Genomic DNA, 25,566 nt, shown 5'->3' with positions numbered 1-25,566 from the left:
AGCCCAAATATATGCTGGTCTGATTCTGCTGGCCTTTTGGAATCTCTTAAGAGCTGTTTGTTTTTCTGGGCATATGTATCAGGAGAGTAGTTGAGCCCATATTTCTAGGTGGCATGGTTCCTTTGGCAGCTATTTTATGTCTTTTTTGTACATTATTTTAAATTTTTGTTAGCTACCTAGATTTGTGCTTAGCAAGATTGATGAATAAATAAGTTCTATTACCAACTTTACCTAATTCTGCTCAATACATTAATGTATATTTAAACAATATACCACTCACCTTGTCAAGCTCATTGGAAAGCTTCTTGTTCTCTTCAGTCAGTAGAATCTTCTCCCGTTCATATTTATGTTTGAATTCTGTTTCAAACTCTTCCCTTTCATTTTGGCTATGGTAAAATGTGCAACACAGTTATCATACATAAAGTATAATTTCCTCATATATGTTTCATCATAACTTAAAATATACATAAAAACATTAAGATCCCACAGTAACCAAGACCAAAAAGAACATGATAATCCATACAATATGCACTTTTATAACACTATATAATATTAGAATTTACGCTAGTAGATGTTTGCAGTTCCAATTCATAAATGCCTTAAACATATGGATCGTTTGAAGTATGTATCATTATAACCAAAATATGTCTAGGTTTCACTGAACAAAGCCCTTTAATTTCAGAGAGAATTATATTGCGTGGATATTCTAGATGCATTGCTCCTGCTTCACTATTATAATATATAGTCTATGAATTCAAACAGTTACAGTTCAGAATAAGTGTTCTGATTCAGTATGCTTACTCATCTTTATAACACTGCATTTTCAAAATCCTAGTCAGTATAAAAGAAACAATTGCCATATATGGTTTTCAAAATCTGAAAAGCTTGATGCAGAGAGATTCCCATTAGGTTAATAAAGTTGGTTTAATATAACAAAACTCTTGAAACCTCCAAATTCTCATTTATCATTAAGCAATCTTCTTTAATATGAACATTCCTAAATTTCAGGATAAGTAACATTTTATAGGCAATGAAGAATCCTAAAAGTCTCACATCATAATGTGATATTTGAAAAGGTAAACTATACTGTAGATTGCATTTCCTTATCACAAAAACAGCTTCAGATCACTACTTGCTTTCAACCTTTACCTGATAGAATTTGTTTTGTTTTATTGTGGAAAAATGAATCACAAGTATCAAAAGTTTATAAATAAAAAGCTGAACTGACAACTTCCCCTACAGTCCAGAAAGTCATTCCACTGGGCACTTGAACTTGAGATACAATAATAGTTATAACTGGGATCAAGCCATAACTGCGTCTTTCTGGTAATTTTTTTATGGAACAAAATTGATTCCATGGTTTTATTCCATAAAACAAGGTCAAAAGCCAAAGCCATAATTTGGGGGGATAAACACAACCCCAAAAGTAATTAAGCTTGTTTTGTGGCAATTCTGAAATAAAATAGACATCATTTTGTTGTACCTGGGTATCCATCTAGTATAATTTTATTTGAAGTGGATCATATTAGAGTCTTATAATGACAATCACGAATCCTTTAAAAAAACTCTCATAAGTACACTCTAATAAATAGTCCTCAGTAAGTACATGAAACAAAGATGAAATATTGTGGATTTTCCTTCCCACCCCATGGTTAAACTGTTTAACCCTATTTGTCTTAAGACAAAAAGGCCCCTGCCTCTAGTTCCTGCCTATTATATAGCTTACTAGCTATAACTGTGATATATTAGGTATAATTTTTATATATCTTTGCTTAGCAAGAACTGAAGGCAATAGGGAAAGCTAGCTGAGAAAATAAGTTTGTTTAACCTATCATGCTTAAACAATCCCCATAATTATGCTTGTGGCATGTCTATAGGACAGAATTTATAATCGTTCTCCAAAGATACTTAGAAATGTTTATGTTTAACTATGAAAATAAAATGTAGAGAAGGGGAACAAAATACCCTGCCTGCAAATTTTTTTTTCAGCCAGACTCTGACATACAACACAGCATATCTGAACCAATTGTGAACTGGCATGTTGCTAGGCATCTTTTGAAACACAATGCTTCATTCCAACAGTGTTGCATATTAATAACTGCTGTTCAAACTCTGAAGCTGTAATCCAACACCATCCACTCCTCTCTTCAACTAACACATTCCATGCATATGATGAACATTCTGGGGTAAAGCCAACAAAGATTAAAGCATTAACTCTCAGGGGGATAGATAATGGGTCACACAGCTATGCCTCAGACTGGGGTTTAAGACTAACTTCTCAGACAACAGTTCACTATTCTTCAAATTAAGCATATGATTACATCTTCATTTTGATATTTGTGTTTAGCACAAATTGTCTAGAAGTATTTTTAAAAATTTATTTTATTTTGCAAAATGCAAAAGATGTGATGTGGAACTTTATGTAAATAACTCTGACAACAGATTTAGAGATCTGATGTTGAATGTTACAACTGAAGATAGAAAGAAATGAAACTGCTTCAGAATAATAAAAGGGAAAAAATCTGAGTTTGTTATTTGGTGGTTCAAGTGTTAACAGAAGAAAATTAATTTTAGGTGCAACATAGATATGCTTTCAAGCTTCAATCCTGATACAATTTTCTTCTCTATTTCAGCACCCCTGGTCTAAAAAATAGCGGAAGATACAAATCAAAAAGCAGAGCAGTATAATACATGCTGCAGTTCTGCACAAAATTACTTTAGAATAGTTTTGTTAAATAAGGGTGCCCACAATGAGACTCTCAGTATCATAAATTTGCAATTAAGTATATACTCCTGATATTTTATCAAAATGCAACAAAACAATGTAGTACATATCTTTTTAAGTTGCCATTTTTCAAAAACTGTTTTTACAATAGAATGTCATCTTGGTAATTCCTTTAATAGCCATTAAAATATTTCATTTTGCCTATTTTCTAACAAACTAATCAGTATTCTCCTTACAGCATTTTTGCTAGATATTTAAAAATATCTCTCAAAGCAAGGCCTTTAATATGTCTTGATATCAGTATAAACTACAGAAAAACAACTGAACAAAGATAAAACTAAAATAACATGTTTTGCAAGAAAAATATCAAGATTGAGATATAAACCTCATGTACTATTCATTTTATATTTAATTTTAAAAAATAGAAAAAGAAATTCCAATACTATTCATTTCAATTAATCTGTCCTGTCAGAATTGGTACTTGATGTTTATTTCTCACAAATTATCTGTTTTGGTTGCTTTATCAAGTGTATTTCCTCACTATTTTAATATAACATCCTTTTGACTCTTTACAGAATCCAATTTTTATTTTCTAAATAAAAATAAAAATATCAATTATAAAATTATAACTTTGATAAACAGAACATGAAATATTCAGAAGGGACAGAATTTGGTTAGAGTCAACCATTCAAGTATTCAGTGCTTATTGAAGTGATTTATTAAGCACCAGCTGAATTCCAGGACAATTGATATCTGTAAATTAGCAGTCATGATTCAATAGCATCCCATGGTGGTACAATAGTAACTTATAGATAGATCCAGTTTACATTTAGTACAGTTGGGCGTAAAACCTATATACAAGTCAAGTTTGGTTGGAAAAAATACTGTGTCCAAAAGTGTGCAGTGCATTCTAGGAAAGATTCAGAAAAACTACAAGAGTTATTGAGAAGTATAATGAGTGATATTTCATCTTGAATAAAGATTATTGAGATTGGATTCAATTATCTCAAAGGATGTTGCACAGACTCAAAACCATGTCTCTGTTCTCCCAGAGTACAAGATATAGATTAATTATAGGAGCAGAGATTGTAGTTCAAATAGTAGGAAAATATATTCTGTTAATAAGAGTAATTCAGCAGTGGAACTGAATGTTACCTTTCTGGATATGTTCAAGTGAAGGCCAGACAGCTAGCTCTAGGGATTATTTAATACGAATTCCTTCATGGAGTAGGTGGTCATAAATGTTCCCTTCTAATTCTATAATCTAAATGTGCTTTAAATAATAATGTTATTCCTTGACATAAAGCACATTTTGTGGCCCAAATCCTGTTTCTTTGAATAGATACCATCAATCATAAATATATTTACAAGTCTATTTTTAATGAAATCTACTACAAAAGAAACTGTTAGCAACATTTACATATATAAAGACTACATTCAGTTAATTGGAACAAACTTTGTTTTTGCTAGAGAAATAATTATCAGAATGGAGTTCTGTCCAGAATCTTCCAATTGGGCAAAAAAGAGGAGTATCTGATAAAACCCTATATGATATGGGTCCAGGGTACCTGAGGAGCTCTCTCAATCCAATGGGACTAGCTCATCCCACTTGCTCCAGCGGAAGGGCCCTACTGCAGAATCTTTCTCATGAATTTCAGTGGGCGGGGACAAGAGGAGCCTTTTCTGCTAAGGCCCTGGTGCTGTGGATTGTTCTCTTACCAGAGGTGAGAACTGCTCCTACCCTCTTGGCCTTCTGGAAGCACATAAAAACTTGGTTTTGCCAGTTGGCTTGGGACCACTAGAGGTGGTTGATGGGGTAAACAGAGGTTCTCATCCCTGTGCCATCCATCTCCTTGGTTCTAGTTTTTTATATGGTTTTTAAAATTTTGTTTTTATATTTATTTTGCTATTGTTGCCTTATCAATGATATGGGTAAATAAATATAGTTACCCACTCTATTCTGCCAATAACATCTGCTCACATCTCCACTTACACTCAGAGGGTTGCCCTACTAACCGGAGCACGCAAGTGTGAAGGAGAATCTTTAAACAAAAACAAAAAAAAGAATTATCTCCTTCATTCAGGCAACAGAGTCTTTCCATTTTACCATAACCTACTATGGATAGAGACAGACCTTTATTTATAAAGAAAACCCACTCAGAATTCAATCAAAATCAGAGGCAGATATATACAAACTATCTAGGACGGTGAATGTAGTGCATATGTAAATTCCTCTTTCAAGATAATTTACCATCATTGTGCATTACTCTTCATTTTCATCTTTTAAGTAAAACAGATCAAAAGAGGCTATGTAAAGACATTCCTTATTGTATAAATATACTTGCAAAGACCCAACACATTTAAGATACAATCTTTACATATATCTTGACAGATCATAGTGAATCTAATGAATCTATTTATTTGCTATTAATTTTGTTTCAAAGGCTGAAATACATTAATTTGTTACTCTAGGACAGAATATTATTTGGGTATACAAACATAAATATCTGCAGCTGTATCAACTTTTTTAAAATCATAAAAATATCCAAGTACAGAGGAATTGTACATGAATGGTCATACCTTTCTCTCCTTGTCTTTTCTAATTTGTCTTTCAATATCAGAATTTCTTTTTTGAGAGCAAGTTGTTGGATCTCTGCATCACGGAATTCCTTCTTCAGATTTTTTAATTCATTAGAATGTATTACTTCTCGTTTAGACAGCTCTTCTTCATAAAAAACAATTTTCTTTTCCAAGTCAGCTTTTAATTTTGTTATTTCTTGTTGATGTTCTGTGCTACTCACCCCTGGAGACCAACCAATTTGCTTCTGCTACAAAAAAGGCAATATCATCCTTGGGTCATTGTTTCAGAGATATTTCCTTATCAGAATCCTCATTCCTCAATATCTTAAACAATAGCAAAGCTTCTAATGCACTTGAAAAGTTCTTAAAAATTCAGGGAGGCAATTTATTTTGCCTGGAAAGTAGCCCATGATAGCCCAGTCAAACATCAAAATTTGACCACAGGAAATGTTTTATGACATTTTATATTATGACATAAATTGCTTTGTAAGATTTGCCAAATTTCAATTCCACAAGGATCATGCATCCTCGATTTTGGATGTACTCTGTAAGTCAACTCATTTGAAGTATATAGAAAACACATTACTAGAATACCTTAAAATTACATATCTAATGGATATCTACATGAACAAAGGCTATGTTAAGGATGATTGATTTCTATGCATTTTAGTATGCCTTCCATTTAAAATCATCTCAAAATAAGCTATTGTAAATGATAATATACAAACTTGCAAATCTCCTACCCCTATATCAGACAAAGGCAGTTACATGCTTTAAAATGGTGAAATCAGTAAAGACTAACCTTTAGTCCTTCTAATTCATTTTCCAGCTGCTTAGAATATTGCTCACTTCTCTCACGTAGCTTCCTGTCCTTGGATGCCTCAGCAGCTGCAGCTTCAGCATGAACTTCCAGCTACAAATATAATTTTAAAATCATAAACATTCTTTTTAGCAATATTTTTTCCTTAGTAATGCACCAGAAACCTCTGGATTCATCTGCATATATAATTCTATCATAATGATAATAATGTCAATAAGCATATTAAGAAGATTAAAATGAATTGCAGAAAAAGTCTATTATTTAAAATTACCATTGGTTAATCAACTAAAAGACAAACACTTGAATTTAAATTCTTTAAGTGAACTTTTTCATGTAATAGAATCCCTAAGGTAAATCTGTGGTGAGTTTTGGTGCACTAAAAGTGAGTGTGTGAGAGAGAGAGATTAAACTTACTTCCTTCTTTATTCTGTCTGTTCTACGTAGTTCTTGTCGCAAGGTTTCTGCCTTTTGCATCAACACTTCCATCTCTTCTTCTTTATCTCTAACTTGGCGGGTAAGCTTCTGTTTTTGTGAATGCAGTTCAGTAAGTCGCTCATTCATCTCAGAGAATTCTTGCATGGCCAGTTTCCGTTGGCTATGTGCATCTTTCAGTTCTTTGGTTTGTGCCTTTAACCTCTCACTGGATTCAAGCAGTTCCTGCAATCAGAAACAAAATATGACATACCCTTAAATATTAGCTTTCTACCACTAAATAGGGCTAAAACAAGTAAGACATGTAACTATATCTTATTTATTTATTAAATTTATATGCTGTCCACCTCCCCACTAGGGTGTCTCTGGACAGTTTATAGAACAAAAAAAGATAAATAGAAAAGCAATTAAAAATTTAAAGCTACGCATATTAAAACTTTAAAACTAGCTAAAAAACAGAACTAAGGACATGAATGGCATGGGGATAAGGTCTTCTTACCCCATAAACCACCATCAGCAGTGAGTATTCCCCTGGAAAAACTAAGTTTTAATACCCTACTGGAAGGCTAAAAGGGAGCAATTCTCACGTCTGGTGACAGAGTGTTCCATAGAGTTGGGGCCAGAGTGGAAAAGGCTCTTCTTGTCCCCACCCACAAAAATTCCTTAGCAGAAGGGTCTGTAGCAGGCCTCTTCCACTGGTGTGAGCAGAGCAGACTAATCACATTGGGATGAGATGGCTCTTCAGATACCCTAGAAGATCCATGCCATACCGACCTTTAAAGGTAATAACCAACAGCTTGAATTAGGCTTGAAATAAAAGTGGTATCCAATGAAGCTTGTGCAACAGTTGTGTTATATATGCCACTGTAGGGGCCCTAGAACTGTTTGCTCCACTTCATTCTGCATCAGCTGTAGCTTTTGGATATTCTTCAAGGATAGTCCCATGTAGAGTGCATTGCAGTAATCCAACTGAGAGATGACTAGGGCATGACTGTGTGCAGGATCCAGATAAGGGTGCAACAGGCACGCACATCAATTGCACAATGCCCTTCCTAGCCATGACTGCCACCTACTCTTTGAGCAGGAGTTGCAAGTCCAGGAGAACCCCCAGATTGTGCACCAGGTCTGTCTGGGGTAGTGCATCCCCATTCAAAACTAAAGATAATAAATAACCAGATCTGGAGAACCCCAGCATCCCCATCCACTTCATCTTGCCAGGATTCGGTTGAAGCCTGTTATTCCTCATCTAGGTCCCTACGGTCTCCACACGCTGAGAAAAGATAGCCACAGCATTGCTTGGATCACTTTTTAAAATTTACACAGTACTTTCTATGAAAATACAATCAATATTGTATGGTCACAAGCAATTTCATTAGCAACTGGCCGCTATTTAATCCCTAAAAATCCATATATTATATGAAGTTCAGATTTATCTTTTCCCCAAGAAGAAGGTAGCAAAGGGTGTAGGTTTACTTTTTACTATCTGTTATTATGCTGATACAGAAAAGAAAGCACTTCTAGCAATTCTTATATAGATTTTCTTTATAGGTGGTGGCTAACATTAGCCTCCTGTTACTGTCCCATAATAATTGCCAATTATCTAGATCGATACTATAGCCAAAATTTTTGCCCCAAGTTAGCATTGTGTCTTTTACTGGTTCTTCTAGCATGTCTTGTTCTAGTAAATATTGATATATCTTTTTTATCGTTTTATTCTCTGTTCCTAATAGAATTTTAACTAATTCTCTGTGTTCTAATTTTATCCCGGGTTGTTTCTTATCTTTTCTGTATCGTGATTAGATTTGCAGATATGCCCACCATTCCAGCTCTATGCCATTTTCTAATAATTTTTTCCTTGTTTTCAACTCTCCACTTTCATCTAGAATGTCTTTATACGTAATTACCTTTCCTAAGTTCATAAATTTTGGGTGCATAAATATCTCCAATGTCGATATCCAAGTGGGAATTTTTATGTAGTTAAATTTTATAATTTTAGTCCACACATCTAATAGTGCCCGTCTAATATAGTGTTTCTGAAAATACTGGTGTGCCTTGTGTTTCCCGTACCACAGTATTGCATGCCACCCTATCTGCATGTCGTGACCTTCTAATGCTAACAGTCTCCTGTTCCTTAGGTGTATCCATTCCTTTATCCAAGCAGATGTTGCCGCCTGATAGTATTTTTCCCAATTTGGAAGGCCGAATTCCCCTCTTTCCTTTGCATCTTGTCATAAATTGAATTTAATTCTCGGTTTTCTCCCTTGCCAAATAAATTTGGATATAATTTTGTTTAAATTTTCAAAGAAGTCTTTGCCTAACTTAATCCGTATGCATTGGAATAGAAAAAGTAATTTAGGGAGTACATTCATCTTAATTGTCGCTATTCTCCCCATAAAAGAGAGCTGCAGGTTTTTCCATCTATCTAAATCCACTGTAATTTGGTCTATTATTTTGTCGTAGTTTTCTCTTTTAACTGTGATGCATCTTGCCGTCAGTTGAATCCCCAGGTATCTTACTTTTTTAGTTATTTGAATGTTAATTTTTTCTGCTAGCTCGATTTCTTGTAATTTGGTCATATTCTTAACTAGCATTTTGGTTTTTTTCTTTGTTAATTTTCAACCCCGCTACATCTCCATAGTTTTCCAAAACCTATAATAGACTTGTTCCGGACTCTAGGGGCTCTTCCAAAATAAAGACTAAATCATCTGCATAGGCCTGTAATTTAAATCTCTCTTTTTTAGTTTCTAAGCCTTTAATCAATTTATCTTTTCAGATTATTCTTGTTAAAACTTCTAAAGAGAGTACAAATAATAATGCTGATAGTGGGCAACCTTGTCTCGTACCTTTTTGTATTTGGAAACTTTTTGTTAATTCTCCATTTATAATTACTTTTGCTTCTTGTTTAGAATAGATTGCTTTGAACATGTTTATGAATCTTTCCCCAAATTCCATATGTTTGAGTTGGGTCAACATGAAATCCCATTTGATGTTGTCAAATGCTTTCTGCGCGTCAACAAAAATCAATGCCATTTGGTTTTCATTATGCGATTCGTAATACTCAAGCATATCTAATATGATCCTAACTTTATGTCTTATTTACCTTTTGGGCAGGAAACTGTTTTAATGTATGGATAAATTCAACCAAGTATCTTTTTAATCTTTCTGCCGTTATTGTCATGAAGATCTTATAATCCGTATTTAGTAAAGAGATAGGCGTATAGCTTTTAATGAGAGTCAAATCTGAGTTTTCTTTAGGAATTAATGTATGGTTGCTTCTTTCCATGAATTTGGGATCTTTGCTACTTTTAATACTTCATTAAATGTATCCAATAAAGTTGGGCCCAAAAGTTCTTGAAGATTTTTGTATATTTCAGACAGTAATCCATCAGGGCAGGGTGTTTTATTACTTTTTTATTTTTTAATTGCTTCTATAATTTCCTGAAGTGTTATGTCCTTATTTAATATATTTTGGAATTCTTCCAGGACCTTCGACAGATCAGCATTCATGAGGTATTGTAGGATTCTTCCCTCACTAATCTTTTCATCGTCTATGTTGTTGTTAGCTGCGAAGTCGTGTCCGACCCATCGCGACCCAATGGACAACGTTCCTCCAGGTCTTCCTTCCTGTCCTCTACCATCTTCTGGAGTCCATTTAAGCTCACGCCTACTGCTTCAGTGATTCCATCCAGCCACCTCATTCTCTGTCGTCCCTTTCTTCTATGGCCCTCAATCTTTCCCAGCATTAGGCTCTTCTCCAGTGAGTCCTTCCTTCTCATTAGGTGGCCAAAGTATTTGAGTTTCAACTTCAGGATCTGGCCTTCTAAAGAGCAGTCAGGGTTGATTTCCTCTAGGACTGACCGGTTTGATCGCCTTGCAATCCAAGGGACTCGCAGGAGTCTTCTCCAGCACCATAGTTCAAAGGCCTCAATTCTTTGGCGCTCAGCCTTTCTTATGGTCCAACTTTCACTGCCATATATTGCAACTGGGAAGACCATAGCCTTGACTATATGCACTTTTGTTGACAGGGTGATGTCCCTGCTTTTTAGTGTGCTGTCTAGATTTGCCATGGCTTTCCTCCCCAGGAGCAAGCGTCTTTTAATTTCTTGGCTACAGTCCCCATCTGCAGTGATCTTGGAGCCCAGGAAAATAAAATCTGTCACTACCTCCATTTCTTCTCCATCTATTTGCCAGGAATTGAGAGGGCCGGATGCCATGACCTTGGTTTTCTTAATGTTAAGTTTCAACCCAACTTTTTCACTCTCCTTCTTCACCGGCAACAAGAGGCTCTTTAGTTCTTCTTCACTGTGTAGAGCCGTCTCTTGGGTTGTTGGAAAAGAGTGTTTGCTATGACCATTGTATTCTGTTGACAAAATTCTATCAGCCTGTGCCCTGCTTCATTTTGTACTCCAAGGCCAAACCTGCCTGTTATTCCAGTTATCTTTTGGCTTCCTGCTTTAGCATTCCAATCCCCCATGATGATAAGGACATCATTTTTTGGTGTTAATTCTATAAGGAGCTGTAGGGCTTCATAGAACCGGTCAATTTCATCCTCTTCAGTACCGGTGGTTGGGGCACAGACTTGGACTACTGTGATATTGAATGGTTTGCCTTGGATTCGAACTGAGATCATTCTGTCATTTTGGGGATTGTATCCCAGTATTGCTTTTCCTACTCTTTTATTGACTATGAAGGCTACTCCATTTCTTCTGAGGGATTCTTGCCCGCAGTAGTATACCTGATGGTCATCTGAATTAAATTCACCCATTTCTGTCTATTTTAGTTCGCTGATTACTAAGATGTCAATGTTAGTAATGGAGAAAAAATCTTTACAGCATCGGACTTTCCTTTTACCACCAGATACATCCACAGCTGAGTGTCCTTTCGGCTTTGGCCCAGTCGCTTCATTCTTTCTGGTGCTACTAGTACTAGCCCTCTGCTCTTCCCCAGTAGCATATTGGACACCTTCCAACCTGAGGGGCTCATCTTTTAGCGTCATATCTTTTTTCGTTTTGGTACTGCCCATGGGGTTTTCATGGCAAAGATACTGGAATGGGTTGCCATTTCCTTCTCCAGTGGATCACGTTTTGTCAGAACTCTCTGCTATGACCTGTCCGTCTTGGGTGGCCCTGCACGGCATAGCTCATAGCTTCATTGAATTACGCAAGCCCCTTCGCCACGACAAGGCAGTAATCCATGAAGGGGTCATCGTCTATATAGAGGTTTTTATAGAATTCATACCTCACATGTTTTTTTCCTTCATTGTGGTATGTCATCTCCCCCGCTTCATTGCATAGTTTACTAATCTATCTTTTATCTTTTTGTTTTTTCAGTCTATGGGCCAACCATTTCCCGGGTTTATTTGCCTGTTCAAAAAAGTTTTGTCTGATATTTTTTATTTTTTGTGCCAATTCTCCTTTTTCTATAATGTTCAATTTATGTTTATTTAGATCTAGTTGTTGTTTTAAATCCCTACATTGTGGGGTTTTTTTGTAATTCTGTTTCCAGTTTTTTGTATTCTTCCTCTAGACGTTTTTGGTACTGCCTTTTCTTTTTATTTTCATTGGCCATATATGCAATTGTGGTTCCTCTCATGACTGCCTTGGTCGTATCCCATAGATTTTAGGTACTGGTCTCCTCTTTCTTGTTTGTCTGGAAGAATATCCGCATTTGTTCTTCCATCTTATACTTGAATTATACTTATACTTGAATTCTTTTTTATTTAGGATTGCCTTTTTTAAGGTCCACCTTCTTGTTGTCTTCTGTCCTTTCCATTTGATTATAACAGGATTGTGGTCTGCCCATGTATTGATATCTATTGTTACATCATCCACATCTGAATTTAGTTCTTTCATTGTCCAGACCATATCAATTCTGGACCACGATTGGTGACGCCCTGAATAATATGTGAATTGCTTTACGTTTGAATTTCTCTCCCGCTAACTATTCTTGGATGTTAAACTCCTCCGCCAATTTAAAAAAGTACCAGGTAGTAGTCTTCTAGTTCCTTTCCTTGCATTCTCACCTTTATAGTCTAGTTTTCTGTCTACAATTGCATTGAAATCGCCAATTAAACAAATATTCTCATTTTCAATATCACCGATAACCTTATGTAATTGCTTGTAGAATTGTCTTTGTCTCTTCTTGGGGGCATAAATTCCTACTGGGCGACTTTTTTTTAATCAGGGAAATTTCAATTATCAGTATTCTACCTTCTTCATACTGATATTTTTTTTTTGCTGGAATTCTTTCCTTGACATATATCACTATTCCTCCTTTTTTCTGCTGTGAGAGTGATAAAAATTTAGTTCCTAACTTGGGGTAGTTTACTAAGTCTTGCTACTGGTTCTTTATTTTTTTTCTTGTAAGATGATTATGTCTATGTTTTTCTTACTAAGCTTGTTCAAAATTTTATTTCTCTTAGCCGGGGAGTTTAAACTGTTTACATTTAGTGATAGTGCTGTTAGTTCTTCCGCATTATTGCCTATATTTTGATCTTGTCGCTCTCGTCGGTCTGTCTTCTTTAACTTCTTTAAGTCTGCTTTCATCGTCATTGCCATAGTTCATTTTTTCTTTTCTCTCAGTTTCCCGTTCTTTGCTTTGTGGTTCTCATGCCTTTTTGTTGTGTCTCTCTGTAATGTCCTCTTCTCTTAGTTCTTTCTTCTAATTCATCGCTACCTAGATATAGCTGAAAAAATTCTTCTGCTTTGTTTATCGTATCCAGCCTGTATCTTTTTTCTTGCCAAGTCACCAGGATCCCTTCTGGCATCAGCCGCCTAAAATTGATGTTTTGTCTTATTAGTTTCAATGTGATGTATTGATAGGGCCTTCTTAAATCTCTTACCCTCCTGGGGACTTGTTTAAGAACTGTTAATTGTTTTCCTCTGTATTCAATCGAGTCGTCTCTAGTTCTGTGCAAGATCTCATCCCTGATTGACTTCTTGATGAATCTAATATGCACTTCCTTAGGTAAGTTGTTTATTATCGCATAATTTGTGTGAATTCTATATATTTCGTCCATCTGATTTGCCATCTCTTCTTTCCCGATTCCTAAAGCTCTCGCTAACATGTCCGTCATCAGTTCTGCGAGGTCCTCCCCCTTCTCTTCTTTCACATTTTGAAAACATAGGTAGTGGTCTGCTTTCTCTGTCTCTAGCAAGGTAACAGTTTTTTCTAATTCTTTGTTTGTTTGTTCATTTCATCCACTCTTCCTTCTTCCTTATTCATTCTATCTTCCATTTCTAATAGTTTCTGTTCATTTTTCAGTATTTGTTGTTGGAAGCATTCGAATTTCCCATCCATTGCTCTCATCTTCTATTTAAGTTCTCCAGTATCGTTCCTTATTTCACCTATTTCTTTTTTCAAGTCATCGTGGTTTCTCAACATAACCTCTTGCACTGATTGTAACATCGACTGTAGGTTTTTGAGTGAGCCTGCTCTCTCCTGTGGCATCATCTCCTCTATCGGCCTTTGCCCTGCTGGGCTTAGTACCGCCGATGTAGCTTGGGTTATCTGCCTTCTTCCAGTCCCAACTCTTGTTAGGCTAGGGATGCTTGTCATCTTTCGGAGTGACATCAACCAGCCCTCCCACTTATATACAATCTTTGTCTTTCCCTCCACCACACCTGAAAAATTTGTTATTCTTCTAATATTATAATCACTGATACCTTATATCTTAACAATATTATATTCTGTTACTAATGCAGTATAAAACCTCTAACACTGGCACTTCTAATATACAGTAATTAACAGTCTAATATATTTATCAATTTCAAATGTTCATGTTGTTGTTGTTAGCTGCGAAGTCGTGTCCGACCCATCGCGACCCTATGGACAACATTCCTCCAGGCCTTCCTGTCCTCTACCATCTTCTGGAGTCCATTTAAGCTCACGCCTACTGCTTCAGTGACTCCATCCAGCCACCTCATTCTCTGTCGTCCCCTTCTTCTATTGCCCTCGATCTTTCCCAGCATTAAGCTCTTCTCCAGTGAGTCCTTCCTTCTCATTAGGTGGCCAAAGTATTTGAGTTTTAGCTTCAGGATCTGGCCTTCTAAAGAGCAGTCAGGATTGATCTCCTCTAGGACTGACCGGTTTGATCGCCTTGCAGTCCAAGGGACTCGCAGGAGTCTTCTCCAGCACCAAAGTTCAAAGGATTCAATTCTTTGGCGGTCAGCCTTTCTTATGGTCCAACTTTCACTGCCATACATTGCAACTGGGAAGACCATAGCCTTGACTATACGCACTTTTGTTGACAGGGTGATGTCTCTGCTTTTTAGTGTGCTGTCTAGATTTGCCATGGCTTTCCTCCCCAGGAGCAAGCGTCTTTTAATTTCTTGGCTACAGTCCCCATCTGCAGTGATCTTGGAGCCCAGGAAAATAAAATCTGTCACTACCTCCATTTCTTCCCCATCTATTTGCCAGGAATTGAGAGGGCCAGATGCCATGATCTTGGTTTTCTTAATGTTAAGTTTCAACCCAAGTTTTGCACTCTCCTTCTTCACCCGCAACAAGAGGCTCTTTAGTTCTTCTTCACTTTCTGCCATTAGAGTGGTATCATCTGCATATCTTAGGTTGTTGATATTTCTTCCGGCAATCTTAATTCCAACTTTTGATTCATCTAGCCCTGCCTTTCTCATGATGTGCTCTGCATATAGGTTAAATAGGCAGGGCGACAGTATACAGCCTTGCCGGACTCCTTTCCCAATTTTGAACCAATCAGTGGTTCCATGTCCAGTTCTCACTGTTGCTTCTTGACCCGCATATAGGTTTCTCAAGAGACAAATAAGATGGTCTGGTACTCCCATCTCTTTAAGAACTTGCCACAGTTTGTTATGATCCACACAATCAAAGGCTTTAGCATAGTCGATGAAGCAGAAGTAGATGTTTTTCTGGAACTCTCTAGCATTCTCCATGATCCAGCGTATGTTGGCAATTTGATCTCTAGTTCCTCTGCCTCTTCGAAATCCTGCCTGTACTTCTGGTAGTTCTCGATCCACATACTGCTGAAGTCTAGCTTGTAGGATTTTAAGCATGACTTTACTAGCATGAGAAATGAGTGCAATGGTGCGATAGTTTGAACATTCTTTGGCACTGCCTTTCTTTGGAATTGGGATGTAAACTGATCTTTTCCAATCCTGTGGCCACTGTTGAGTTTTCCAAATTTGCTGGCAAATTGAGTGTAGCACTTTTACTGCACTGTCTTTTAAGATTTTGAATAGCTCAGCTGGAATACTGTCATCTCCACTAGCTTTGTTGTTGCTCAGCTTTTCTAAGGCCCACTTCACTTCATATTCTAGGATGTCTGGCTCGAGGTTAGTGACCACCTCATTGTGATTATCAGGGACGTTAAGCTCATTCTTGTATAGTTCTTCTGTGTAATTTTGCCACCTCTTCTTAATCTCTTCTGCCTCTGTTAGGTCCCTGCCATTTTGGTCCTTTATCATGCCCATTTTTGCATTAAACGTTCCCTTCATCTCTCCAATTTTCTTGAAAAGATCTCTGGTCCTCCCTATTCTATTGTTTTCTTCTATTTCTTTGCACTGTTCATTTAAGAAGGCATTCTTATCTCTTCTAGCTATTCTCTGGAATTCTGCATTCAATTGGGCATATCTATGTTTTTCTCCCTTGCCTTTCGCTTCCCTCCTTTCCTCAGCTATTTGCAAAGCTTCCTCAGACAGCCATTTTGCTTTCTTGCATTTCTTTTTCTTTGGGATTGTTTTGGTTGCTACCTGTTGTACAATGTTGCGAACCTCTGTCCATAGTTCTTCAGGCACTCTGTCTATCAGATCTAATTCCTTAAATCTATTTGTCACCTCTACTGTATATTCAACAGGGATATGATTTAATTCATACCTGAGTGGCCTAGTGCTTTTCCCTACTTTCTTCAGTTTAAGCCTAAACTTTGCAATGAGAAGCTCATGGTCTGAGCCACAGTCAGCTCCTGGTCTTGTTTTTACTGACTGTATAGAGCTTCTCCATCTTTGACTGCAGAGCATATAGTCAATCTGATTTCTGTGTTGACCGTCTGGTGATGTCCATGTGTAGAGCCGTCTCTTGGGTTGTTGGAAAAGAGTGTTTGCTATGACCATCGTATTCTCTTGACAAAATTCTATCAGCCTGTGCCCTGCTTCATTTTGTACTCCAAGGCCAAACTTGCCTGTTATTCCAGTTATCTTTTGGCTTCCTACTTTAGCATTCCAATCCCCCATGATGATAAGGACATCATTTTTTGGTGTTAGTTCTATAAGGTGCTGTAGGGCTTCATAGAACCGGTCAATTTCATCCTCTTCAGCACCGGTGGTTGGGGCATAGACTTGGACTACTGTGATATTGAATGGCAACTACAATTCTAATTCATCTAAATGATAATATATAATAATAATATAACAATTGATTCACCTAAATATTATAACAAGTATTCAAATCATTGGCAATACAGTCTAAGTTTTACAATTAATCTCTTAACAGTTATAAGTGTTAGGGTGTTCAGCAAGGTAGACAAATAAATGGTTTTTCTCACCCTCTTTAAATTTTCAACTTTTTGTTCCTAGTTAGTCTCTTCCAGTTCAATCATATAATGGGTTATATTCAATTAATTCATTTGCCTGAACCCTCAGTTCAGTTACAGCTTGTCTTTTTTATGTTTTAGAGCAATTTTAGAGCAATTTCTTTACTTTATTTCTGTGCATATTTTCCTTTTTAATTTATAAGTGTCTTTCTTCCCTCATTTAATGCTAATCAGTTATTCAAAATGTCTGCTCTCTCTGCTCAGACAGCACTTTCGCTTTTCAGGTTTTTAACTTTCTTCTTAGCTTTGTTGAAAGAGCCAAAAAGAGAAACCACCCTTAGTCGTTAATCCTTTACAGCTTGTGGATCTATTACTTTAAGGTAAAGCCTCTTTTCCTCCTAACTCCTTATCGCCGCTGTCTCTATGGCTCTGGGGCTTCCCTTCTCTTCTTTTCTTCTTCGAAATTCTTCAGAATGGTTTTATGCTCCAGATCACTTGCAAAGGCTCGCTGGGTACTCATGCCACCAGGTTCATTGTATCGTTGTCCCGCTAAACCACAGCTATTTTTGTCAAGCTGACAGCTGTCATTTCTTTGCGGCTGCCATTCTGGGCTGTCTCCTTCTCCCACCTTATTTCTCTAAGGCATTCCTGCTTCTTACAGTTCGGTCCGCTGTCCAGAACTGTTCTGCTGGGCACCTCTCTTTTCAGATCTCCCTCCAAGAGATCTGGGGCTTTAAAAAGACCACTGGGCACAGGGAAGTGGCTGTGGAATTGGCGCGCTTATTCGGAGCGCCGTCTCAACACAGTCATTCCGTTTGACAGCTGGTTCTGCCTCCCTATTATCACAGATTTTCATGATGGTTTTTACTAGATAATTTAACCTCCAAGGTTAATTTTCAGATTATCAAATTCAAATATCCTCCTTTCTCTCTGTGCAATATAACACATTCATACAATACAGGATGTCTGAATGTTATTTACGTCACTATTTGCAAACCTTGGTATAGTGACAGTCCTTCCATGATCTACCACATAATTAACAATTTTACCTGAGTCTAAGAAAGCTTTATATATAAACGTAGCAGTGAGCTACTGAAGTGTTTTGAAATGTGAAATCAATCATACAGAACTGCTCATGTAGTAACTATTTTAACAATAATCATTTCAGAAATACTATCAAATGCAGATAAAATTATATACCTAATCATTTTGCTGTGTTACTATGTTAAGATGATTAAATCTGAAAGTGAAGTATTCTAAAAGTAAAATAGAAGTAAAAATGTTGATCAGATTGTTCATACCTTATTAAAATCATCCCGCTCTTGCTTTAGTGCTTTGATTTGCTTCTCATAACTTTTGATATGCCTGGTAGCATCTTCTAATTCTCTTTGTGCAGAACTCGCCTCTTCAAGTTGCTGCTCTAATCGTCCAGAATCTATAAGAGAAAATTACTGAGAAATATAAAACATTAAAATAAAAGCCTTACTGCTCACTTTGGACAACAAAAAGGACCATCATTCATTCCAACTTCCCAGAAGAGTTGAATGTTTAAGTACTATTTGTCAGTTTGTATGTGTGAAGTGCTGACCATGATAGCAGGACTTTCTGCCAGTTAAAATGAGAGGTAAGTGAACTTGTCTTCATCTCTTCTTCAAATTGTGTCTTCTGTAAAATGAACTCCAGACTAAGGGTAGGGATTAGTGTGGGGTCTGTGGTCAAGTTTGCTAATTTTAGATTTTCTCTTCTTAGCTCCGAGAATTCTCTCCAATGTCAGGGTGGGATTTCATGTCTGTATTATTTTATGGATGTGGGATCTGCTCCACAGGAAGCATGGAATTGTTAAAAATAATTATAAATTTTAATTTAAAAACTCCAGGTTGACCACAATTTTCTTTCTCCATAGATCAATTTAAACAAAATAGTATCTTCCTATTCAACAAAGGACTTTTTAAATGGGGATGTCCAAATTTTATGGAAGGTCATTAATACAGGGTATGAGATGACCTTCCCTAGGTAGGGAATTACAGATCCTAAGTGTACAAAGCTGCTAAAGATAAAATATAAACATATCCTAGTTAGCCCATTGTAATGCTAGTGGGAGGCATATTTCTCTGATATGTCTTGTGTGCACGGTAATATAGATAGTCTGAATTAAAAAGACAAAAGGGATTTATAGACAAGCACTGTACTAATTGTCAAAGGGCCCATAGACTGAACAGAACACAATATCATTAATCCTGAATCTACTTGGTTATAAAGTGTGACATTAACTGTGACAAATGCCAAGCAGAATGAGAAATTCATTTCCTATTCTCAAACATCTATACCGAAATAAAATTGAACAGAAAAAATAAATTATTTTTACCTAGAAGAAATCGTATTGAGGCCCTTATGCTTTCTTAATATTTTCTTTATTGTATTTTTGGTACAATAACAACCCATGGGTGTTGTTTTTAGGAAAAAAAATACAACATCAAGTTGGTATCTGAATGTTTTGGTTGGTTGTACAATTTTGCTTCCATCTTACTTATTTCTGTGACTTCAGGATATAGGCACAGAGGAACATGACAGACATATGAAAACATGAACATGCTGAATATGCAGAGATAATAACTGAGCCTAACATAGAAAAGAATATAACAGGAATAAATGTGCTGTTTGCAATTACCATGTTGAAACAACAGAACCCACAATATTAAGTCTTAATGTTCATAAACTTAATTCTAAATAAGGAAAAACATTCAAAGCTCTACAAATAAACTTTGAATTCAGATTTTAAGAAGTACCCTTGACTAAGTAAACATGGAAATTCTTATATGCAACTGTTAATTTCATGATATTCATCTTCATGAAATTCAGAATCACAGGTTGTAATACAGGTTATGCTATTATTTTCTCTTAAGAAAAAAATGTAATAAAACATATTGCATAACATTTACACATAGCAGTCAGGTGAAATATTGTCTAAGCCAAAAGCTTTGGTGTATAATTTAGCAAATTAAATTGAAGAGTGCTTGGTATTTTGTGTGCATGTTCTTAAAATCAGCAGAAGTGTTGCCTTACTTAAGATAAAATTTTGTAGTTGACCTTAATTACTCTTAATTAAAGGAAGATAAATTAAATAATTAAAGCTCTAATTCAATGTGATATTTTTATTATATTTATTTTATTGTTTCTGGAACTGCAAAAGGAATCTACTCCGCAAGCTTTTATTTTTTTAAAACAAATTATTAGTCACTTAAAAGAAATAAACAAAGCACACAGAATAATTTTATACCATTCATTTTCCTTATGTACAATATCTTGAGCCCAATTTATCCTAAAGTGTCCATTTGTTTTTGCTTCAGACATATTGCCAAGATGCTGACTGAGATCATTTTCTTGGAAACAAGGAATAAGATAGCAGAAGCTGGGACTTTGAAATTTCAAATAGAAAAAATCTAGTTTTTTTTACTGTGGTGTTCCAAAAAATATGGGAATATTTCAATTGCATTTCAAAATGTTTAGTCTTACAGTCTACAGACAGCAGAGTGCAGAGGAGCATAGGTCTTGGAGTGCAGGCAGGCAAAAGTGACTGCAGCTGGGACTGGACTCAAGCAGCCCTTAGAGCTAAGCAGTTCTAGAATGCTTGCTGCCCCAAGCAAGACAAGGAGAGATGTGGGGGAAAGAGGCGAGTGTGTATGTGGAGTTGTAGGCAATCTCTTATCTTACTCGGGACTGAAAGGGACCAAATCTGGAATGACTTGGATTGGGACAAGTATTTGCTTAACAATCCACAATTCTCAGTTAATGATGGCAACAGATATTGTGTACCCTTTCCTTAAAAATATAGATCTGTAGTCTGGAAGTGCTCCTTGATGCCACAGTTGTTACAGTGCATCAACTGTAACAACTGTAATTTTTCTACAGCTATTTGGATCTCGCAATGAATACCAAAGCCTTGGCTAAATCACTGTTAGACTAGTATACAGTGTCTATGTAAGACTACTCTTGAAGAATGCCTGGAAGCTTTGTCATGCAAAATGGAGCAGCTAAGCTGATGACACTAAGATAGATTGATTTTATGCCTTCCAGTCAGTGTTGGCAACTGCATGCACAAGTCTAATGCACTTTTCTTGGTAACGTTTTTTGGAAATGGTCTGCCACTGCCTTCTTCATAGAGCTAAGAGAAAGGACCTAAAGTTACTTAGCTGCCTTTGTCTCTATGGCAGGCCAAGAACTCACAATTTCTAGGCTACCGTATTTTCCGGCGTATAAGACGACTGGGCGTATAAGACGACCCCCCAACTTTTGAGATGATTTTCAAGTTTTTTCGTCTTATATGCCGGAAAATCAGCGAGCCCGGGAAGGCACGCCCTCCCCTCTCACTGTGGAGGAAGCAGGGCAGGCTGGCAGCTCCCGCCCGACGCTCTTCCCTCTTGAGGCAGCATCGCTCCCCGGCTCCTAAGGAGTCCTCGGGGATGCTGCCTCAAGAGGGAAGAGCGTCGGGCGGGAGCCGGCAGGGCAGTCCTGTGCACGCGCGCGCTCCCCAGCTGCTAAGGAGTGCTCCTTAACAGCTGGGGAGCGCGTGCGTGCGCAGGACTGCCCTGCCGGCTCCCGCCAGACGCCAGCCTGCCCTGCTTCCTCCACAGTGAGAGGGGAGGGTGTGCCTTCCCGGGCTCGCTGATTTTCCGGCGTATAAGATGACTGGGCGTATAAGACGACCCCCCCAACTTTTGAGATGATTTTCATGGGTTAAAAAGTCGTCTTATACGCCGGAAAATACGGTAGTATCTTTAATCACTATACCAAACTGGCTCTGTCATTAGCAACACCTGCACAATGAAAATAGCTCTGGGCACTACTACAGATAGTAGAACTTTTTCTAACTAGCAACTTAGTAAAAGGTTCACAAAAGCTTATTTCTCTTATTAAAATCTCTTAGTCAATAAATATACTACCATGTTCCTGAATTCTGATACTATCTCCCACAAAAATGCTAAGATCATACTATATTAATTTTGATAAATTAATATAGGGACAATTGAAGGCTTAGTTTTTGATTTTCAAATCCCTTAAAAGCTCAGGGCCTGAATATCTGAATGACAGCTATGAAACTATCTCAAAGATGCTTGTGATATTATAAGCTCATTTGTCAAGAGAGGGCTTTTCCCGGCACTATGACCAAAATATGGAATGCATTCCCTTACTTAGAAGGTATACTTAACCTTCATTTATTCTGTGTTAAAAGGGAAGTCTTAATCTTTCTTTTCATCCAAGCCTTTTAAATTAATTTGATTGTTTTAAATATTATTTCTGAGTTTTGAAATCCAAACTTTAGAGGTTTGAATCTAAATTTGAACTTGGTTAAAAGATAATGGAGGAATGTGCAGGGGCAGCTCTTTTACTTCTTCTTTGTAAAGAATTGGGTGAGACTCTCACTCAAAATATTAGGCTTGAAATATTCTAGATATGCTATTATGAAAATCCAAAACTCCATATATGGAAATCACAGGGAACAGAATTAAGAATTAGAACCTCTATTTTGTAACTGTGACTAAGATTTATTGATAGATTTATAAAATCTCCTTTAAAGCTAGTAACTATTACATGTCTTATTATAGTGACTTGTTTTCATCAATCTTTTTGCCATTAGTGAATTCCAATGTGATCTAAAATCCTTACTTTTATAATAGCAGGAAATAAAAGCATAAGCAATACACCATGTTTTTATTCAGGACAGCAAATTAAACGTACCCTCTTGCTATCATCTTATTTGCTAACCTGGACATATTCTAGTAATAGTGGCACTCTCATTTCTTCATTTTGGTTATCCCTTTTTCTACCATTTTTGAGATAGGAATACTAATCTGAACACAGAATATAAATGAAATAAAAATTGTATTACATTAATTCAGCAAAGAACTCACCATAACCATGCTCAAATATAAAAAATAAGCCTCACAAGTCCTGCAGTGATACATCATTGTGATAAGGGGGACTATCCTGATAGGGACACTAAAGAATGCTGGAGGGTATGGCAAAAGTATCCAAGCAGGATCACCCAAGGCATTATAATTATCCCAGATACACAGTAACCACCTATACTGGGTAGCAGCTATATAGCAATAGCACTTAGACTTATATACCACTTCACAGTGCTTTACAGCCCTCTCTAAGCAGTTTACAGAATCAGCATATTGCCCCCAACAATCTGGGTCCTCATTTTACCAACCTCGGAAGGATGGAAGGCTGTGTCAACCTTGAATTGGTCAGAATTGAACTCCTGGCAGTCGGCAGAATTAGCCTGTAATTCTGCATTCTAACCATAGCACCATGATGGCTCATAAAAAGATGCTAGAGACAGATGATCATTTGACTATTTGTTTGTTTGTTTATTGTATTTATATGCCACCCATTTGTCATCAATGGACTCTGGCAAAAATGGCAAAGACATGGTTTCATATTGTGTGGGAGAAAGGTAATGGTAAACCACTCCTGTATTTTATTAAGCAAATCACATTGAGAGACAAGATAAAATGACTTGCAATGTAGTGCTGATGATGGGCACCTTATACTGAGAAGTTCTTGACATGCTACTGAGGAAGAACGAAGGTACCTCTGAGCAACAATGGAGTTAACTAAGATAAAACATTTTGGATACTGCTATGCAAGGAAATAAAATCTGGAGCTGCCAAAATTGAAATACAGTGGGAACATGGAACTGAAAAGATGAACTTGGAAAAGCTTAACATCGTGAAAGATGAAACGAACTGAATACATATTGATATCTTACGCATCACTGAATTGAAAAGAACTAAAACTGGATATTTTCAGTCAGAAGATCATACTGCTTACTACTTAGGCCACAAAAACCAAAAAGTGTAGTGCTGCTTTCATTATCAGGAAGACTACATAGGAAAGACAGTATTTAGGTACAATGTATTTAGGTAAATGCAGTCAGTTTATCAAATCATATAAATTGGGCCTTGCAGGACTGCCTTCAGTTATCAGTATTTATGTGCCAACCACTAATGTAGAAGAAAATTTAATGGTCAAATCTGATATAAAATCAACATGTAAGAAAGATGTGCTGCTTGGTGGTTGGAGAATGGAATGCCAAAGCTGGAAATAGTAAAGTGGAAAATGCAGTTTCATTGTATGGACCTATAAGCAGAAATGAAGCAAGAAAACATTTTACAGTAGTAAATTTCAATGATTTCTTCATTGCTAACTCAGTTTTCAAATTACCAAAATGAAGTCCTAAACCACACTGATAAGGAACAGGAATGAAAGTAAATAAATTGTTAAGGATGAATGTAAAAAAGGTCTCCCAGCCTATGGAATGCTCACCCCAGTATTAGGATAATTAGCAAAAAGGATATTAACTAATTAATCTTAGACTATCTGGTTGGCAAATAGCATTACTGCATGCCTTTTAATGTATATTCCCATTGTGAGCCTACTTACTCTCTTGTAATCCCTTTCCCTCCAATTTCTCCCTTCTGTGGAGGGGAGGGGAGAAAAAAGAGATGCGATAGGAAAGATTACCTAAAGAGGTCACTTTTTAAGGTAATCTCTCTGCTCTGTGAAGGGGAAAAAAGAAAAAAAATGGGACAGGCATAGGTCAATACATACTAACTGATTATAATGGCAAACACATGACTGAGAGAGTTGCTATGAAAGTCATGTATGTACCTTTGTTGCAAAGTTATATTTTCAGCGCTATTTTACCTTCAAACAGTCACTGCATGAGGCTGTTGATAAGTAAGGGTTACCTGCTGACATTTTACATTGGATAATAAATATAACAATAGAAACATTTGTAAAGAAGAATGTTTGAGCAGAAACAAAAGCTGGAAAAGAACTTGTAATGTTTTCAATATTAAATACTGGTACTTACCAATGACTTGTTTTCTCAATGTTTCAATTTCTTCTTTCAGGGTTTTAATTTCTAAATCTTTGCTTGCTGTTAATGGACCATCTACAGTTGAATAATGTAGGGCCTGGATTGTTTGTGTGGACTCTTAAAAAAAAGCAAGGGAAATGTAAGAAACTGCATTCAACATTTTCAATCTATAGATTTTGGCATTTCAAAATCATAATACGGTATCCAAGAAGTATCTGTGGCCTGACAATTTTTGGACCCCAATTTGAAGATTCTAAAAAAATTTCTGTCATGCCAAAGTTTTTGAACATTTATAACTTTTTTCACTATAAGGAACGTGACCTTCAAGAACAGTAAGAAAATGAATCTTAAGCTATTAAACTGATCCTATTTTTAAAAAACAGTATGTTAATTTACCAAGTAATGGCTTTTGTGCTAAATGTAAAATAGGTACTATTTGCACACATTTCTCAAAGTAGTTCTCACAGATTGCATCATTTGACCACAGGAAAGCAGAGAGTAATTTAACTAAAAGAATATCTTGTCTCCAGCTCAAGAAAGGTATCCTTCATCTAAAAAAATGTATAGCACATTGGAGGAATATGGAATATGAGTGAATTGTGCAAAATTCTTGCCTG

At 36.6% G+C, this 25,566-nt stretch overlaps 1 protein-coding gene across 4 annotated transcripts in view; it reads right to left on the bottom strand.

The window, feature by feature from the left end:
* CDC42BPA (CDC42 binding protein kinase alpha) overlaps positions 1-25,566 on the bottom strand; it is a 153,821-nt gene that overhangs the window by 63,945 nt on the left and 64,310 nt on the right. For 3 of the 4 annotated variants that reach the window (XM_081335744.1, XM_081335741.1, XM_081335743.1), the window contains exons 11-16: positions 24,944-25,066; positions 18,363-18,496; positions 6,540-6,782; positions 6,108-6,218; positions 5,306-5,553; positions 281-386 (exon numbers count right to left, since the gene is read on the bottom strand). In XM_081335744.1, the coding sequence (XP_081191870.1) occupies positions 281-386; positions 5,306-5,553; positions 6,108-6,218; positions 6,540-6,782; positions 18,363-18,496; positions 24,944-25,066 (965 nt within the window). The remainder of the gene's footprint in view (positions 1-280; positions 387-5,305; positions 5,554-6,107; positions 6,219-6,539; positions 6,783-18,362; positions 18,497-24,943; positions 25,067-25,566) is intronic. The other variant, XM_081335742.1, reaches the window with a different exon arrangement.

This window comes from Vipera berus, assembly GCF_964194415.1.
Source record: "Vipera berus genome assembly, chromosome: 1".
In the NCBI taxonomy this organism is placed as follows: Eukaryota; Metazoa; Chordata; class Lepidosauria; order Squamata; family Viperidae; genus Vipera; species Vipera berus.
This window is presented reverse-complemented; position numbering and strand designations above follow the sequence as displayed.